This window comes from Pipistrellus kuhlii, unplaced genomic scaffold, assembly GCF_014108245.1.
Source record: "Pipistrellus kuhlii isolate mPipKuh1 unplaced genomic scaffold, mPipKuh1.p scaffold_m20_p_15, whole genome shotgun sequence".
In the NCBI taxonomy this organism is placed as follows: Eukaryota; Metazoa; Chordata; class Mammalia; order Chiroptera; family Vespertilionidae; genus Pipistrellus; species Pipistrellus kuhlii.
In genome coordinates, this window is record NW_023425460.1 from 12,885,369 (window position 1) to 12,906,296 (window position 20,928).

A 20,928-nucleotide genomic window follows, 5' to 3' on the forward strand; every position below is an offset into this window, starting at 1 on the left:
TTTAAAAAAGATAAGCTTGATTATTCTATAAAATTTGCTCTTCTAGAGCATGTCGTTCTTTAAAATTAGGGAGAATTTTATGCTTTCCTTGCTTTATTTATTCATGAAAGTTTCTTTTTAGCAGCTTCCTGTGTTCTTTTTCTCTTATACACTTGGTCAGATAGGTGATTGAGAATGTGCTTTTCCAGGCATTTAATTTTTTAAAACCAGTTTATTGAGGTATAATATGAATACAGTAAAATGTATTTAAGTAATAGTTGAATGAATTTTGAGAAATGTAGCCACCCATGTAAGCCCAGCTACAATAAAAATGTATATTTCTCTCACTTCAGAAAGTTACCCTGTGCCTCTTTGTAGTCAGTTAAGCTCCCTCCCTACCCTGTGCCATAGGCAACCACAGACATGGCTTTGGTCACTATCTAGTTTTGTCAGGTATTTGGTTTATACACCATATTTCTTGTTAAAAGCCATCTGTTGTCAGTCTTCTTCCCATCATGGGCCTGGAAGCTGATCTCATTTTCTTTTCTGCTTTTCCAAAATATACACTGCATGTGTCTTTCTTTCCCTTTGGATATCATTATTAGTTCATTTTCTTTTATATGGGTCCACTATAGACTTTGGCCACAAGTGATTGCCCAAGGAGTTTCAATGTCAAAATCTTTTCACCTCCAAATTTCAATTATATTGTTTTTAAGGCCTATTAGAAGGAATAGAAGAAACCTCCCAAATTACATATAAACCTTTTTTATATTAGTTATATTCTTTATGGCATCCACATAATATATATATAAAGTTAAGGAAAAGTAAAACAAAAGGTAGCAGGCTTACTTTCCAAAGTTCTCTATATTATAAAACCACTCTAATGTGTAGTAATTAGGAGGAAGATGAAAAAGTAATATTAAAGATAGTTGTGAGCACATTTGGGATGTTATCAGAACAAAGTATGTTAGTTCTTTTAAAAATATGTATTTTATTGATTTTTTACAGAGAGGAAGGGAGAGGGAGAGAGAGTTAGAAACGTCGATGAGAGAAACATCGACCAGCTGCCTCTTGCACACTCCCTACCAGGGATGTGCCCACAACCAAGGTACATGCCCTTGACCGGAATCGAACCGGGGACCTTTCAGTCCGCAGACTGACACTCTACCACTGAGTCAAACCGGTTTCGGCAGTATGTTTGTTCTTTAACAAATTGGATATCTCAGAAAACTGGTTTTAAAGTTTTATTTGTGATGCATCACAACTGTTTTTAGAGCCCTTTACTTTTCTTACTTTATTTATGGAGGTAGGAGGTAATTATTTAGAAGTAGTGATTTAATGCTATTTCAGTTGGCATTTAATTGGGTTTACATGTCGAGAGATACATAGAACTAGGTATTTAATTAGAGGTTTTATCGTGGCAAAATATACTAAGTGAACAATCTTGTGAACTTTCCAATGTGCTTTCCTATTTGAATATCTTCCCAGGTGTGAATCTCTAAAATGTTCCTCCCCTTTTATCCAACTATTTATTTAGCCTTTCCTTCACTTCCTGAACAGCACAGGTAATCACATCCCTGGGTGTTTATTCATTCTGAGTAAAATATAACTTTTTCCTTTCTAATCGGGGTACCTTTTCATCCCTCCCTCCCTTCCTTCCTTTTCTTATTGATCTGCATAGGACTTGCAGTACGATGCTTAATAGTCGTGGTGAGAGTAGGCGCCCTTGTCTTGTCTTGATCCTATCAGTAAAGCTTTCAACCTTTTCTTGTTGAGTATGATGTTAAAGGGCTTGATATAGATGCCATTTTTATTGTAGAACATTCTTTCTATACCTAATTTGCGGAGAGACTTTTTTTTTTTAATCATAAGAGGATGTTGAATTTTGAATGATTTTTCCACATCTATTGAAATGATTATATGCTTCCTTTCATTCTGTTTAAGTGGTGTATCACATTAATCGATTTGGATGTTTTGAACCATCCCTGTGTCTCAGGAATAAATCCCATTTGATTATGTTGTATGATTTTCTTCATGTGCTGTTGAATTTGGTTTGCGAGTGTTTTGTTGAGAATTTTTTTGCATCTGTATTCATCCAGCATATTAATTTATAGTGTTCCTTTCCTGTAATTTTTTAAATCTGCATTTGATATCAGGGTAATGCAGTGGTTACAAACGTGGGACACATACCTCACAGAGGGAAAATTTGATTTTTAAGGGGGACAATTAGAGAATGAGTTAACAGTAATTTTTTTTTGCATTTCTTAGGGTTCTAGGGGCCTCAAATACAGTATTAAAATACATTAAAATACATAAAATACATATTTATGCACTTCAGTTCTCTATTATATGTTTTGAAACTATTTGCTATTTTTTATATCACTTCATATTATTATTATTTTTTAAAACAAATTCTTAGTGATTTCCTCCTCAGTACTTTAACTGTCCTTTCATTCTTTTCTTTTTCTTTTTCATGGATGTCATGTTATTTGGAAGCTTGTTTAGACCAAGTTAATGGCCTTTTAGGCTTCCTCCACATGAATAGGAGTTCACTTTTTGAGTAACAAGAATTCTATGTCACTGGAGGGTGTGTGTGGGAGGGTGCGGGGGTATATCAGGATTTTAGAGATGCTTAGGTGGAGCATGGCCAAAAATACGTTGGGAACCATTATGGTAATGCTTACTAAAATGAGTTTGGGAGTGTTATATCTTCAATTTTTTTTTTTTTTTAAAGAATTTGAGAATAGCCCTAACCAGTTTGGTTCAGTAGATAGAGCATCCACCTGTGGACTGTAGAGTCCTGAGTTGGATTCCAATCAAGGGCACATGCTTGGGTTGTGGGCTTGATCCCTAGTGGGGGGCATACAGGAAACAGCCGATTGATGATTCTCTCATCATTGATGTTTCTGTCTCTCTTTCTCTTCCTTCCTCTCTGAAATCAATAAAAATATGTTAAAAAAAAGAATTTGAGAATATTGTGTTAATTCTTTAAAAATTTGATAGACTTCACCATTGAAATCATCTGGTCCTGAGCTTTTCTTTTTTGGAAGGTTTTTTGATCACTGTTTCAATCTCTTCCTACTTTTAAATTTCTGTCTTTGATTATAGGCATTTTTATTTAATGTGTCTTGGAAAGGATCAGAACTGGTTAGAATTTTTGGATATCAATGACTTTATGAACTTGGATGTACAAATCTCTCCCCAGATTGGGGAATTTCTTGGCAATTATTTTTTTAATAAACTTTCTGCCCCTTTCTCCCTGTCTTCTTTTGGGACTCCAGGAATGTGTAGGTTGTTTCTTTTAAAGATGTCTCATAATTCACGTAGGCTTTCGTTTATTTTTTACACTTTTTAAGTTTTTGCTTTTCTTACTGGATAATCTCAAATGAGCTGTATTCTAGTTTACTAATTATTTTTTTCTGGTTGAGTCTGCTGTTGAAAATTTCTAGTGATTTCTTTGGTTCTGTCATGAATTCTTCAACTCTAGGGTTCATGTTTATTTTCTTTTAATGGTTTCTAGTTCTTTGTTGAACTTCTAATTTTGTTCATCTGTTGTTTTCCTGATTTCATTTAGTTTTATATATTTATTTTTCTATAGTTTATTGACTTTATTTAAGAGGATTCTTTTGAATTTTTTATCAGTTCGTCAATCAATTTCTTTTGGGTCAGTGATTGGAGCTATTAGTTTTCTTTTGTTGTGTCATGTTTCTTTTCTTTTTTTTAAAAAAATATATTTTATTGATATTTTACAGAGAGGAGGAAGGGAGAGAGATAGAGAGCTAGAAATGTCAATGAGAGAGAAACATCGACCAGCTGTCTCTTGCACACCCCCTACGGGGGATGTGCCCGCAACCAATGTAGTACATGCCCTTGACCGGAATCGAACCCGGGACCTTTCAGTCCGCAGACCGACGCTCTACCACTGAGCCAAACCGGTTTTGGCTGTTGTGTCATGTTTCTTCATTAATCATGATCCTTATGGCATTGTATTGGTGTCTGTGGATTTTAAGAAGTAAGCATCTCTTCTAATCCTTACACACTAGCTTTGGTAGGCAAAGCCCTTCACCAGTCAGCATGTTCAACCGGTATAGATGGGAAGTCTTGTGGTGTCTGGGTGTAGGCTTAGTGCTGGAGTCTTTGGCAGGAAGGACTGGTGTCTGGATCAGCTGGTGGGCAGGTCTGGTGCTTGGGTACATGGGACCAGACTGCAGCCCGTGTTCACTTGGGTAGGCCTGGTGTTTGACTCTGATAATGGGCCTAGAACATATGTCTTCGTGGGTAGATATTGATTCTGGGCCCCCTTGTATGAACCAGATGCAAGGGCCCACTGGGATGAACCCATTTTCTGAATATGAGAGAGTTAGTACATTATTGGGATGGGGGAGCCTGGTTACTGGAGCCGACCTCGATGTTCTGACCACATATGCCAGTTTGTCTCTGGGGTGAGCCTGGAATCCATGGAATATGCCTATAACCAGGAGCGCAATGGTTGGCCTCTAGGTTGGAATTATGAGGGATGGTGGCCTGGTGCTGGGGAAGGCTGGGAGTCATTCAGTCTGTGGGAGCTAGTCTGAAGTCTATATCCACAGGGGCCTCTTTGGTGCTGGGATTGGCTGTGTGCCTGGCAGCCACCTGGCACATGGATAGCTGGCTTGGCACCGTAGTGGGTCCAAAACCTGGAACTGTACTCATCAGTTGAAGACCATTTGCCATATGCTGGCCTTGATCGGAAGTCTTGTTTTGCAGGTACCTGCATGGAGTTTGGGCTCATGGGGGCTAATTAAGATCCCATTGCCACAGAAGCCACTGAAGGCCACAGAGCTTGAAGGCCACAGAGCTTGCTGGGATGTGATGGGAGCTCGGGCTTGTTGGAGCCCACTGGGAGCCTGGTGCTTCAGGAGCTGCTGAGGCTGCTGGGCCAGCAGGGTCCAGCATTATCTGGGGGCCTGATGCTGAGGAAGTCACCTGGGCTGTTGGAGACAACAGACCTCAGGGTAAGCCAGAGGCCTGTGTTTGTGGGTGGCCTCAGAGGGCCACCTAGGGTCTCAGAGTTGGCCTACTAGTAGGGTGGGCTGGTTCTGTGGTCTGTGGTGAAGTCAGGTGCCCATTTCACATTCCTTTTCTCTAGGAGAGTGTCTCCATGCAGCGGCCAGGTTTTGGGGGAAGGGGACTTGTGTATAATGTGAATCTACCTTTCCTACCCTTTTCAATGCATCTTTGTTTATGTCTGTACTTCATTCAGGTGCTATAATTCTTTTCCCGGAATTCTTGGTTCTTGTGAAGGTATTTTCATGTGCCACTAGTTTTCAAATTGATGTTTCTTGGGAGCACTGGTGGAAGGGGATGAGTATTAAAATGCCTGTGCTGCCATACTGCTGACATTACTCACTGTCACAAAAGCATTTCCCTTATGTTTTCTCTAGAAGTTGTAAAGTTTCAGGTGTTATGGTTTGATTTTTTATTCATTTGGAGTTTTTGCGTGTGGTATAAGGATTTAACTTCATTATTTTGCATGTGGATGTCTAGTTTCCTGAATTCCATTTATTGAAGAGACCATCCTTTGCCCATTGATTGAGTTTGGCACTCTTGTTGAAGATCATTTACGATATACGTGAGAATGTACTTCTGGGTTCTCTGTTCTATTCCATTGGCCTATTTGTCTTTCTGCAGCTATCAAACTATTTTCATTACTTTTGCTTGGCAATGTTTTTTGAAATTGTTCTTTTTCAAAATTATTTTGGATATTTGGGCCTCCTAGATCCATTGGTTGGCAAACTGTGTCTTGCAAGCCACATGCGGCTCTTTGGCCCCTTGAGTGTGGCTCTTCCACAAAATACCACGGCCTGGCTGAGTCTGTTTTGAAGAAGTGGCATTAGAAGTAGTTTAAGTTTAAAAAATTTGGCTCTCAAAAGAAATTTCAATCATTGTATTGTTGATATTTGGCTCTGTTGACTGAGTTTGCTGACCACTGCCCTATATATTTCATATAAATTTTAAGATGAATTATTTTATTTCTACAAAAAAAATTGCCTTTGGGATTTTGATTGGCATTGTATTGAATTTATAGATTACTTTGAGTAGTATTGACTTCTTAACAATATTGTCATCTACCCATGAATACAGGATGTCTTTCATTCTTTGTGTCTTCTCTAATTTCTTTCAGTAATGCCTTATAGTTTTCAGTGTAAAAATATTTACCTCCTTGATATGATTTATTCCTAAGTATTTTTTAATGCTATTATAAATGGAATGGTTGTCTTAATTTTATTTTTTGGAATGCTCGTTGTTGGTATATAGAAATGCAAGGGATTTTTATATATAGATTTTGTATTTTGTGACTTCGGTGAATTTGTTTATTCTAACAGTATTTTTTTCTGGAATCTTCAGGGTTTTCTATATAAGACAGTGTCATTTGAGAACAGAGATAATTTTACTTCTTTTCTAATTTGAATATCCTGTTGGCAATTTTTAAAAGGGAAGATACATTTGCAGGCTGCCAACAGTTCTTGGTACAGAACAATGCTACACTGACATTTTCAGAGTACTCCCAGGAGGGTAATGCTGCTTCCTTTGGCCAGCAGTAGTGTGATTAATTGGGTTAGCACTTTTTTGTTTGTTATCATCCTATCTGAGATCTGTGAAGAAATAATGGGTTGATATATAACTACTTATTATAGTCAGTAAGTATTGATCAGAATTAAGTTGAACCTGCTTGAAAATCAGTTTCTGTCTTGCAACAGGCTACTCAAAACAACCTAATGATGACCTCTTTCTGAATGTATCATTGAGATAAACTGCACACAAACATACACACAAACACACCAGTACACATACACAAACACATACACACTGATACACCCACCTGTACACACACTGACATGCACAAACCTATTCTTATTATCTGTATTCATTTCTGTCTTTGTGCTATAGTTGTTGTCTTCTGTGTGTATCATCCACATTCATTTCCTTTTTACCACCCTCCTTCATTTTCTTCTTTCTTACACTCATGCTGCTACCTCTTATACATTTTCCTATGAAGTGGCAAAGCAGGAAAGGTTTATGAAACAGTTTAGACTTGCTACAAATGTTGAGCTAGGAGATGCCGTAAGATGAAATACTAATTCACTTGGCAATGGTGAATGAATGGTGTAATCTTTTTATTGGGTAAATATATGTATACAAGAATTCAAGGGAAAGTTGTTATTGTGCATACTTTGTCAAACTAAATCACTATGAAAGAAGTGAGAGATTTCACGGTTCTTGTGACAGTCACAAGAAATAGACTCCATTAATCATGCTGCATAAAAAGACAGAAGTAAAGGTTGAAACGTTAAACTTTTAGAGATGAGTCATAATTGTAATGGTGCTATTTGTCTTCCAAGTTCTTCACAAAATGAAATAACATTTCCCTCATAGTCACAATTATATTAGCGCCTTTCAAAGATGTTGGAATTAAGATAAAGAGGTTAAAAGGAGTCACTTCTGACCAAGAATGGGAGCCAAATTTGAGAATCAAAATTTCCATATGATAATAGAAAAAAATGTTTTGAAGTAGAAAACGTATATCTCCGATTCTGGGTTTTCCTCTGTCAACTTTGGCAAGTCTCTTAGCTCCTCATGGCTTCCTCCCTCCCTCCCTCCCAATTTCCTTATTCTTACATGGGGGCATCTAAGTTAACTTTCAGCATTTAAGTGGGTTTTTTTTAAATATGTTTTTATTGATTTGAGAGAGAGAGAGAGAAAGAGAGAGAGAGAAACATTGATGTGAAAGAGAAACTCACCAGATGCCTCCTGCACACCCCTCACCTGGGATTGAGCCTGCAACCCGGGCATGTGCCCCAACTGGGAACCCAACAGGTGACCCCTGGTGCTCAGGGCAATGCTCAGCGAACTGACTAACACCAGCCAGGGCTAAGTAGTTTGATTCAATTATAAAAATCTTTTTTTTCTGTCTGAACATTACGCTTAGTACTCTTAACTGGCACATTTAATTAATGAAGACTTGTGGTACTCATTATGCATGCCATTTAACTTTTAAGATAGGGAAAAAAAGCCTCAAAAGATGTGACTCTGTAATTTAGTCTCTTCTCAAGTGTTGAAAAGGTGATCCAGTAAGTATGCAGGAAGAGGGAATGACAATTAAATGCCAATGTGTTGCTTGAGCAATTTTTGATTATGTAAGCCATGAATAATGGGAGTCTTGTGAGAACACAAGTGATAGGTAGCAGATTCTCACAGGACCTTAAGAATAGGGACCAGCTGAAACCGGTTTGGCTCAGTGGCTAGAGCATCAGCCTGCGGGCTGAAATGTCCCAAGTTCGATTCCGGTCACGGGCATGTACCTTGGTTGTGGGCACATCCCCAGTAGGGAGTGTGCAGGAGACAGCTGATTGATGTCTCTCTCTCATTGATGTTTCTAACTCTATATCCCTCTCCCTTTCTCTCTGTAAAAAATCAATAAAATATATATTTAAAAAAAGAATAGGGACCCAATGATGTTATTGTCCTCTTAGTGATACAAGTTTCACGGATCTTTAGTCTAATACCCCACCAATACTATGACTCTGTTTCTTTCTGTGTAAATTCCTACTTTTGTGTTGGTTGATTTTGTCCATATTTCCCCCTTTTAGTTCCAGAGTGATAAAATTTGACATGCCTAACCAATTATTATTTCTGTCTAGAGCTTTATGTGCTAGGTCAGCCAATTGAGATGCTCAGGAAATAGTCTGAAGGTTAGGATTGTAAGCTGGATATTCTCTCTTAAAAAGAGTTACTAGGCAGAGTAGGACTCAATATTCAATACAGACATAGCTGGAATACTGAATTTTAAGTAGTCTACCTTTTAAGGATGTTATTTTAAATAAGCATAACGTTTTTCTTCATGAAATGAATAGACTATGACAGCATGGGCTTCTGCTATTAGTGTTGTGGTTTATATTAATGGGACATTACACTTAGTTGTTGGTGAGGAAAAAAACACACAATAGTATATAATGTGCAAGGCAGAGATGAAGAACTTAGAAAGCTTTTCATGCCATTTGTTTTATTTTTTAAATAAATTTACTAGTGGCCCCATGCATGAAATTTATGCATTGGGGACAGGGGAGAGGAGTTCCTTGGCCTGTCCTGCACCCTCTGAAATCCAGAACTGCTGGCTCCTATCTGCTCGCTTGCCTGCCTGCCTGATTGCCCCTAACCACACTGCCTGCCTGATTGCCCCTGACCACTTCGCCTGCCTTTCTGCTCACCTCCCTGCCTCATCGCCCCTAACCACCTCTGCCTTGGCTCCCTGCCCACCTTGACAGCCTCCTCTGCCTCGGCCCCTGCAGCTTCTTCTAGAAGGTCGAACGGAAGGATGTCTGGAAGGTCGTTCGGCTGTCTGGTCTAATTAGCATATTATGCTTTTATTATTATAGATTGGGTAACATTGGTTAATAATATTATATAAATTTCAGGTAAACAAGTTTAAAATGTGACATTAGTATACTCTATTGTATGCTCACCACCTAAGTCCTTTCTTCACCATGTATTTAACCCCCTTTGCCCTATGTGTGTTGTCTGTACCTTTGAGTTGGATTTTTTTGTTTGTTTTGTTTATCTACTTGTTGCTTTTTGTTTTATATCACATGTACCAGTGAAATAATATAGTTCTTGTCCTTTTTTCTCTGACTTATTTCATTTAGTATAATATTCTCAAGATCCACACATGTTGTTGCAAATGGCAATATTTTATCCTTTTTAAATGGATGATTAGTATTGCATTATACATAGTATGTTGCACATCTTCTTCCTCCAATTATTCATCAAAGGACACATAGGTTGTTTCCATGTCTTGGTTATTGTGAGTAATGCTGCATTGAACATAGGGGCACATCTTTACAAATAAGTGTTTTCAATTTTGGGGGTAGATACCCAGGAAGGGGTTGGCTGGGTCAAATGGTACCTCTATTCTTAATTTTTTGAGGAACATCCACACTGTTTTCCATAGTGGTTGTACCAGTTTATATGCATTTCTACCAACAGTATATGAGGGCTCCCTTTTTTCTACATAGTATCCAATACTTATTTCTTATTAATAATAGCCATTCTAACAGATGTGAGGTGGTACCTCATTGTGGTTTTGATTTACATTTTTCTTATAACTGATGTTGAGCATTCTTTCATATATTTGTTGGTCATCTTTATGTCCTCCTTGGAAAATTGTTTTTTCAGGTCCTCTGTCCATTTTTTAAATTGAATTATGTTTTTGTTGTTGTTGAGTTATAGGAGCTCTTTATATATTTAGAATTTTAACCACTATTGGAGGTATGATTTGAAAATATTTCCCTCCCATTTGGTTGGTTGCCTTTTGTTTTGTTGATTTTTTAAATTTATTTTTTGCCAGGGAGAAGCTTTTTGGTCTGATATAGTCCCATTCAAACTGGTTGAGTGCAGCCACTTGGGAGTCCAGATTGAAAGCTAGAGGAAGTGAATAAATGAGGTTGGAGTATGATAATCTTATCCCCTTGTTATGAGGTGCTTTAGGGTAGGTTGGTTCTCTTGACCAAGGGTCATTGATTCTCTCAAAGTGACTCTTATTCTATGACTGTCTCTGCTGGGTCTTAGATACTATTCATTTTCTTGCCTTTTGGTCCTAGGGGTGACATACTCCACTGTTATTAGCATGTGGTTAATTCATTATATCCATTACCAGTGGTTCCCAGTATTCAGTGTGCGTTAGAATCACCTGGAAAAGTTAATAAGGCAGATTTCTGAGCCCCACCCCCAAAATTTATGATTTAGTAGATCTGGGGTGATGCTCCAAATTTACATTTCTAACAAGTTCCTAGGTAATGTAGATGGTGCTAGTCCAGAAACCACACTTAGAGAACCAATGTCTTATGGTTTCCTTGTACTTTGCTCAAAGCATTATTAAATTGTCCTTTTATTTATTTATTTAAAAATATATTTTTATTGATTTATTACAGAGAGGAAGGGAGAGGGATAGAGAGCTAGAAACGTCGATGAGAGAGAAACATCGACCAGCTGCCTCTTGCACACCCCCTATCGGGGATGTGCCCGCAACCAATGTACTCTTGCACACCCCCTACCGAGGATGTGCCCGCAACCAATGTACATGCCCTTGACCGGAATCGAACCTGGGACCTTTCAGTCCGCAGACCGACGCTCTACCACTGAGCCAAACCGGCTTCGGCTAAATTGTCCTTTTATTTAAACCCTGTTCTATTCTAAATGGGATGTGCTGTTTATCCATAGGACCCTGTGTCATATTCTTTTCTACTATTGCAAAAATGGTCTAGAGCCTTGACTGGTTTGGCTCAGTGGATAGAGCGTTGGCCTGCGGACTGAAAGGTCCGAGGTTCAATTCAGGTCAAGAGCATGTACCTTGGTTGCAGGCACATCCCCAGTAACGGGTGTGGCAGGAGGCAGCCAGTCAATGTTTCCCTCTCATCGATGTTTCTAACTCTCTATCTCTCTCCCTTCCTCTCTGTAAAATTTTTTTTAAATCAATAAAATATATTTTTAAAAATTGGTCTAGAGAATACAGAACCAAACATGGAATTCTAAAATTATTTTTATCATATGTTCAGGGCATACAGAAGAGGAAAATGGTATATTGGATAATTCATGGCATGTGGAGCATGATAGTTACTCAAATTATCATTGGTGGATGAAGTATAGATGAAAGATAGGGTTTTGGGAGATGACAAAGTATTTAATGATATGGTAATGATAACACATTAAAAATGATGGAGTCCTCTGGCTTCTTTTTATGATGCTAAGGAGAGTAAACAGGGAACAGGAGTAGTTAAAAACTGTGAACATACAATTAAGAACATATGTAGACAAATCAAAAGCCATCTGTTGCAGAGTGGCAATCAAGGAGGCACCCATTACCTGTATTTTTAAGGCAAGTATGTCTGAGGATGATCTAGCCCTGAACCTAATCCCCATTTCCCAGTAAGAGACATAAAGCCCTTTCACTTGCCTAACAAACTAATGTTGAGTAACCTCAGGATACACCTTTCCCACTTCTTTTTTTAAAAAATATATTTTTATTGATTTTTTACAGGGAGGAAGAGAGAGGGATAGAGAGTTAGAAACATCGATCAACTGCTTCCTGCACACGCCCCACTGGGGATGTGCCCGAAACCAAGGTACATGTCCTTGACCGGAATCGAACCTGGGACCCTTCAGTCTGCAGGTTGACGCTCTATCCACTGAGCCAAACTGGTTTCAGCTCCCACTTCTTATTAACTCAACATAGCCTACCAGGTATATGCAAAGGTACGCACGGGGAATACAGCTAAAGAGTTCAAGGCCTTGTCAATCTGTAGTGGTCCATGTTGGGCAGTAGATGCTAATGTCCATCTGACTAAATTCCCTTGCATTGGTGTACTCACTTGAGATTTTAGATTTCATATATTGTCTCAGGCCCTTGGAAGAGGCATTAGTAGCCTATGAACTATATTAATTGAATCTTGAACTCAGTGATGACTGTAGTTAACGAGATAGAAATGTTTGAGTTTACCTAACATACTGTAGAAATAGGAACTTAAAGGTTTAGGTGAATCAAAATGCCTGAATGGATCAGCTGACTCTTACCCATGCTCCCTGGGAAGGCCAGAGGATGCTCTTTTTGTCAGAGCACTAAGAAATGCGGGGGTGAGGGGGATGACAGTATTTTTGAACTGGTCTGTGGTTGCTGTCCTCTCTCGGAAAAAGATGATAGTGAGTTATGCTATAATAGAATTGGGTTCTCTGATCTAAATAGGATTAATGGGCGGTAGCAGAGTGTTAGAGGCCAGCTAGTGCTCCTTAATCGTTATGAACAAGATGTTTGGAACTATGACAGCAAGCCACAGGGGTGGGTTTGGCTTATAAGGCTCCCTGGGAGTGGTTCTCAAACATTACTGTGCGTCAGACTTACTGGGGGAGCTTGTTAAAATCCCGGCTTCCAGCCCCCGCCGCCAGAGTTTCTAAATCAATAGGTCTGAAGTGGTATCTGAAAATTATCAATTCTCATTGAAATTCTAATCGGGTGATGCTGGTGGGCTGGGGACCATTAATCCATAGCAGTAGCTGACTGATTATGCAATTCTGAGATTAAAATACATGTTCAGCCTTCCAAAGTACCGACTGATAAGAATAGGCAGAAAAATCCTGCCTTGTGGCAGGTCTTAAGGGAAGAAATGTGTCACCTTAGTATTTTGGAAATTCGCCAGTTCAATTCAATTCTATTATAGCATAAGTCACTATCATCTTCCTACAGAGCCTCTCATATAAGGGAGAGGCCAGGTCCCTTTGCAAAAGGACATTGCAATGTAGCCAGGGGTGTGTATTGTGCATTTCTTATCCAATCCATCTCTAAACATACTTCAGTGATATATTAGTACAGGAGGAAAAGGCATTGTCTTGATTTATAGATCAATCTTGTGGGTTTTCTGAAACCCGCTGTAAACGGGTGGGTGGTGCTCTGTAGGCCCGTGCACAGATGGCCCTGAGAGGCAGTGGGGAAAGAAAATCTTCTCACTGCAGCCTTCTACCGGGTTCACGGGAGAAAGGTAAACTCACAGGCCCTGTGAGTTATTAGGTTCTGGCTCTAAACTGATACTGATCCGCAGAGATCTTAAACGCCACCACGGTCCACCGGGCAGCAAAGATTTATGGGAGTCTTGGGATAGATAGTAATGTTATGAGTCCAGTAGCAGTTCCCTGTCCCTGTTTAACTTGATTGTTCAGTGAGCACGAATGTCATATGGCTTGTGGAGCATGAGACTATAGTTTTGCAAACCTACCCAGGTGGTGATGCTAATTGCACATATTAATCCAATTGGAGCATTTTTATGGGAGTAAACTAGCACAGCCCCCTGGAAGTGTTTTATTTTATATCCCCGTTGGTAAGGGGAAACCGGAAGTCCTGTGTATTTATATGGCAAGGACAATGGTATATGTTTTTACAGGTTTTAGCATAAGTAATAGTCACCTGATCACTGTTACATGTAACCGAGAGGCATTTCAATTTCCTTTATATCCAATAGAACATGATGTATGTCATTTACATTGATATGTTATGCTTATTTATCCTAATTGGCAGGGATTAGGCAGGATCTCAGTCACCTTCATAAGTTACCTACATGTCAGAATGTGGGAGATAAACCCTGTAAAAATCCAAGGGCCTGCCACATACGTGAAGTTTCTACAATTACCTTGAGACCGAGGCAGGTTGTTCCTCCTGAAGTGGAAACAGATTACTGCACCTGCATCTCGGACCCCCTTCACCATCACGAGTTAGGCATCATTCTTGGCCAGCCTCTTGGAATTTTGGATGCAACATGTTTTACCTTTAAGCAGGCTGCTGCTGCCCATGTACTGGGCAAAGTCCAGACTCCCAGTTCCAGTGAGGCCAGGAGAAAGCAAGAGCTCTGCAGCAGATCCTCTCTGCAGAGCAAACTGTCCTGCCTCATGAATTTTAGGATTCAGATGACTCAATGTATTGGAAATGTATGTGTCAGAGACACTATCTGGAACTTCTGACAAACCCCACAGGAGAATCATGATGCAGACTCCCTTCCCCTCCCAAACAACTATTCCCATTTGGAAAGCAGTTTTCTTGTTTATGGACCCTAATAAAGACTGAACACCCACCTGACCGCAGGGTGAACTAATATAGGGAACCATAAAAACTGGATATGCTCAGCAGCATTCTATTGTAAATCAGCCTGAGAAGGTCCAGAAGGCACAAGGAGACTGAATAAGTAGGTGACTTAAACTCCCATGGCACTTGGTCCCATGCCTACAGCCTCATGGGCAGTTACTTACCATATGTTAATAAAGAAAGAGCATGGATGGTCTGGCTTATGGGTGAATTTGCATGGTATACTGAAATCAGTTCAGGGCATAGGTGCTGCACTACAACCCCATGCAGGAATGGCCATGAAAAGCACTGTTTCAGGAAGTTCTTCCTGGGCCTTGCATCCAGTTACTAATTTTGTGTAGAAGTAGAGATGTCCCAAGGTATCAGTATACATCCATTCATTCATGGGCAGTACCTGACCCGCTGCCTTATTAGGGACCTGGAGAGAAAAAATGGGGAAGCTGGTGACAAGGAGGTCTGGAGGAGCTCAGAATTGTCACACAGTGTGGAGATACTCTTGTCTTACATGAATGCCTGTCAAAGAGATACACAGTGGAGAGGCACTCACTTTTTAGGTGGACCAGGAACCCCTGTGGCTCGCCGAAGTGTTTATGTACAATGTGGATATGGCAGCTGAATAGACGTATAAAAGGCTCAGTAACAAGGTTTTTTCTTCCCCGAGGTTGATCTGGCTTACGTCTGGTTGATCTGCTGGGGATCAAGCTTGCCAATTTCAGGTACTAATATTAGCATCATCCTCATGGGCCATCCAGCTACCCATTAGTATGTGTGCAGAGGAGCCAGCCAGTACTTTGTTCCTACAATGATGCAAAGTCCAAATGTTGATTTCTTCCCCACTCTTTATAGGGCTTCTGTCATTTTTAGACTTTCTTCTAACATGTTTTATCCATTTCCAAGGTATCCTCATAACATCATCTCCAACTAGTAGTCCTCCTTATGGCATCAGAGGTTTCAAGACCATAGAATTTACTAGTCTTACCATGGACACATCGTTGAGAAACAGCCGGCTTTTTGAAGAGGTGGTGTGGTCTGCTAAAGGCTCAGCAACAGGGCTAGCAGAGAGATAATACTGTAATAAAGGTTTAAAGATAAAATAAAAAAAATGTTCATGCTGTAACTTTTGACTATATTCTCCTCCCCCAGAAACCTCTTTATTAAGAGACTATTAAGATAATTTTTAGAATAATAGTGACTTCTTACTGGGCGGTTGCTTACCCTTGTTTTAATTTTGTGAGAAAATTTTTGTTAGAACAAGGAATTTAACTTCTTTCTCCTTTAAAAAATCACAACATCCACAATGTCTGCCAGCAGTCCTCCATTAAGACGTGGCTCCACTGTGAAGTGCACACACTGGGCATAGTAGGTGGTGGTCCTGCATGTGTGCAGTATGTGCCCATTTTCAAAGCCCTGTTACATAGCATTGCTTACCAGCATCTGAGGTAAACTGTATGACCAACAGGTTTTAGAGAACAAAACATCAGTGCCACAGGTGCATGTCATCCTAACAAATGGATTTTATTTAACTCTTAACTTATTCTCACCTGGGATAATTAAAATCAACATTGAAACTTTTAGAAATTGAGACGCAACTCCATAGCTTCTTTGCAAGATTTACCATCATTAATACAGCTTTCCATAGGAAATCAAAATAAAACTGGAGTCCAGTTGGTTTCCCACAAGTTAGTGTAAAACAGAAAGCACAATGTAATGCATTGCATCTCCTCTTCACATATGAAGATGAAATGGTGCCACATCATCTTACCTCTTCAGGTTCCATCACCATCCCTTCCATTTTTACTTCTAGTTGGCTCTTCAAAGAGTTATAGTGAAACCATAATTTATGGGGTAAAGCCATTTCACCAATGTTTGTAATAAAATTTTAAAAAGGTTTAGTTTTACTTAGAGGAGTAAGGAAATGGTAAAAAAACAAAACAAAACAAAACAAAACAAAAAAACACCCATGAAATTGTTTTTATATTTTAGATTCAAATGAAAATCATGCTTTGTAAGAGCTCCATTTCTGGTTAGCAATACGAGACAGGAACAGGTCATGTGGCTCAAGGTGTGTTTCACCCGAAAGTTCTGTGTAGTCACCATATAGCATAACAATTTTATCCAGGAACTCTAACTGATTGATTAGGGGATGAAGTTCTGGTAACTAGTGTCCCTTATTGAAACTTTTTCTTCCTTGGTCAATACTAGATAACATTAAGATTTCAGTTTAGGATACTAAATTGTACAAATACCTGCAGGGGCTTAGTAGATTAGGAAAGTGAATAGAACCACCAGCACTTCTTTTAATCAAAAGGAGTTCTTAGATTCCTATGTTCTTAATTATAGTAAACCAGTGTCTTGGTGCAAGGATTTGTGCACATTGAAAGGAAATTAATTAGAAGAAATATTTTAATATTGTGATTTGCATCTTGCTAATGAAAAGAAAATAGGATTCTACTGAGTCTCCTATGTACCTACTCCAAAACTTCTGTGAGGATCAAATGAGATGACACACATAAAAACACTTCACAAACATTTGGTTAAACTGTAAAATATTTGCACCTGGCTATAAAGCAAGTCAGGTTCGTGGGCTGAAGTAACTCCAAGTAGGCTAGTTGCTAAGGATAGGGAGAGGAAGCCAGGTGTTGCTACATGACATCATTACCTGGTGCCCACAGCCACCACTTCCAGGTTGGGCTGGGCTGTGGGCCACATTTTGCACCATGGGGTCTTGGCAGTGTTGGCAGTGATTTGGTGGGGTATCACTCTGGGGTGATGGCGGGGTCTGTGTACCACTTGGTTTGTTAGCATCAGGTTTGTAGTGCTGTTTATTTTTAAGTGGCCAGTGTGTGTCATGGCAGCTCCTGCACTGAGGTCTGGCCCCTGGTGATCAGTGTGTGTTATAGTTACTGGTCAGACAGACAGACACTTAGCCTTATATATATATAGATTATGTAAAAGTATTATTCTTTAAAATCATGTTGATAAGCTCAAGCAAGTAGATCTTGTTTTTCTTTTAAATGAGTACATTAGATCTGTCCAGTGTAACATTTTGAGGAAAACTCCTTCAAACGTCCTCTTAGAGATAGTTGCAAAGGGGACCCAGGATAGGTCAAATGTATAAAGTTAACAGATAAAAAGATCAGAGCTTCTAAATTACATATCTTAAATTGTTTCTATCAGTGAATATCAATTTTCATTGCATAGCAGAATGTAGTTAATTTTGTTTCATTTAATAAAGATTCTCATATAATGTAGTTCCTGTACTAGATATTGTCATATTTCTAAGTAGTACAGAGTTAAAGATTATTCATAACTGGAACATGTTACCAATGTATCTAGTAAGTTTTCTTCTCCTTCTAAATTACATATCTTAAATGCTTTAGGTCCAACTGACCCTGAACATGGTAAATGGACTCTAGTCACTAAAGAATCCCCTCAAAGCTTATATAACACCAGCAAAGGTTACCAGTATAGATTCTGTTTAGAAGATTATACTATTATATAACAAGGATTGTGTCTTATTCATCCCTCTACACTCTTGCCCTTTTACCACTGTTAGCATAACTTTTGCTATTTAGTGGGCACTTAATAAATATTTGCTGAAAAACATAAATCAGTAAGTGTTTAGAGATTCAAATATACATAAAGAAATCTAATCTTCAGAGAAAGTATACCCATAGAGACAAGATATACATGGAGAAAAAGCCTCAATGTTGGCATAATTTCAGGGTAATTATATAGATATAGTCATCCCAAAATTTTAAACTTAAAATGTACTCAAGTACACCAAATTAATTCTCTTACTACTGTTCTCTTTGGGCTCCAAATTTTTCTATCTATGTACCTTCTGCTCCCATATTTCTCTTCTCTTATTCGGATATTTTTTTTCCCCTTGCTTACACTAGCAATTTATGCAACATTTTTACAAATGAAATGTTTGATACTATTTTTTACAACAAGAAGAATGGATACAAACCTGTGCAATAATATTAAATCAAATAAACAAATTTATCTGGCATCTGAAATCTATACCAAGGAAAAGGGTCATTTGAAAGTGACTCCCAATTCTGTTACTGAGCTAGGAGTTAAAAAGATTTAAATTATTGCCAGTTAAATCAATCTCAGGGATCGTTTTTTATTGAAGGGAGGATCTAATTTGATTTATAAAAGTTTAATTTCAATTTAGAATGGCTGTTAATATCCTTTATTAACCATGATTTTTGTTACACATGGTAGGAAGGTAAGCAGATAAGGCCATCTGCCTAGACTGAGATGTTATGCATTATTCACAGCTCGAATTTTTGTTCAGTAATTGGTAGGTGCGGTTCTAATTTTGCTTGCTAATGACTACAATATATTGTTCATGAAAATGAGAGAAATAGACTGTTCTGTTACCTTCAGCAGCATTACTAAAAAGTGATGCAATGAGTTTGAGTTGAATTAAGTCCCTTTACCAATATCATAATCCACCTCAAAGATTCTAATACTAAAAACACACCACTAATGAAATGAACTTGAATGGAATTTGTGTATTTGTGTGGCTTTGACCTCTATTGCCAATTGTCCTTTCTTTATTGTAATTTTCGGTACAATGTGGTAATTGTTTCAGGATCATCAACGAAATGTGTATTATCTGTGAGAAAACATATATTTAAAATTGTTCTCTTGAATTCCAAATGAAAGTAAAGTACTGCAAAGAAAAAGATGAAAATTCTTTCTCAACTATCTGAAAGGAAAAAATGGACTTTTCAAAATTAACACATCACAGATCAGAAGTTGCAAAATTACAAAGGCCTTTTTACTAGAAGCCGAGGAAACCCAGTCCAGTCATTAGCATGATAAGATATATGTGTACTTTCTGAGGTGCCAGCATTTGAGTCACATGGGAATCCAAATTGAATCGGATGGGAAGTTAGGTCAAAGATGACTTTTACTCAAGGGGCTACACGTACGGACCTGCTTATACATAAAGGCCTTGATGCAGCCATTAAGAGTAAAAAAAGTCTTCAGTTCCTACAGCGGTAGATTCCATGCCAAGCTCTAATGTATTGCGCACCTCACAGCTGAAGTCACAAATAAGTGAAATCAATAAAATCAGGCAGGAAGGGCAAGAACTCGGACTGCTTCTCAATATTTAAAGGTTTCAGCATGGGTTTGAATTATTCCCGGTAGGAATAAATTAAGAGTTGAATGAAATCTGTTTAAGTTAGAAGACATCCTACTGTGATTCTAATGTTTTATTCTGTGAAACCTTGTTTATTGTACTATTTATCTCAGATACATTTTTTTCTGGGGTGGGGTGGGGGCTGGCCTTTTAAACAACCCATAGGTCATCCAGTACATAGACTAAATCTTATGTGAAAGGGTAACACACTGTTTGGATGATCTTAAGGGTAAATGTGCAAGGACCTTCTAAACAGGTCACAGAAATGAGAATGAGTAAAAAAAAAAAATCACTTGTTAGAGATAACAGTGAGAGGAGCTAGAGAGAAAAGAAATGCTTTGTAAACAGGTGGGTGAGCAAGTGCTGTGGAGACTTACAGAAAATCATTAGTCTTGTTTCGATAATTTCACTCTTCTTTTATGTCAAGGCCACAGTTTTAGTCACCTAACAGGTCAAGTACCTTTCATTTGTCTTTGTACTAAAGGTCACACTGTTAACTCCATCAGCCCCACAAATAAGCACAACTCACATTTTGGAAGCACACCATGTCCCAGGCTCTGTACTAGGCACTTTGTGTATGTTATTTTATTTAACCCTCACAGCTACTTTGTGGAGGAGGTGTCAATAGCTCCATCTATAGCAGGGGAAACAGACGTGGAGAGATTAATTTATTACACAGCCTGAAAGAGCCAGGATTAGGATCTGTGGAGCTGCCTGCCACACAAGTTGTATAGGTCTGTAATTAACCAAATTAAATCAGAAAAAGTAAATAGTATCACATTTCTTAACACTCCGAGCAGGGAATTATTGGAGCTGCTTGCATTTGCATAATAAATGAAGGGCAACACAGTTAAAAAAAAAAATCTGCTTATAGAGATTCTAAAGACTTGGTTGGATTCATGTTATTTGCCCAAGAAATGGTAGGCAATCAAAAATAATTGATGATTTCCTCAGCCACTGATTGTAATTTACTAATTTAGTATGTTTTGTCCTTTGTCTCTAGTGTCTTAAAATGATTTCCTGAACATGCTGTATTTTGATGATTAGAACAAAGAGAGAAGAACCAGATAACAAATGGGTCCTTAGGCTTGTTTTCTTAGTGGTAGTAGATGTTCAGGATTTTGGAATA

At 38.6% G+C, this 20,928-nt stretch overlaps 2 protein-coding genes across 2 annotated transcripts in view; one reads left to right on the forward strand and one right to left on the reverse strand.

Annotated features, from left to right (window-relative positions):
- LOC118718978 (peptidyl-prolyl cis-trans isomerase A-like) overlaps window positions 1-14,538 on the reverse strand; it is a 38,174-nt gene extending 23,636 nt beyond the window's left edge. Inside the window, exon 1 of the mRNA XM_036437980.2 lies at window positions 14,325-14,538. Within this exon, the coding sequence (XP_036293873.1) occupies window positions 14,325-14,538 (214 nt within the window). The remainder of the gene's footprint in view (window positions 1-14,324) is intronic.
- Window positions 1-20,928, forward strand: part of CTNNA3 (catenin alpha 3) — a 1,168,431-nt gene that overhangs the window by 176,229 nt on the left and 971,274 nt on the right. The gene's annotated exons all lie outside the window — the stretch shown is intronic.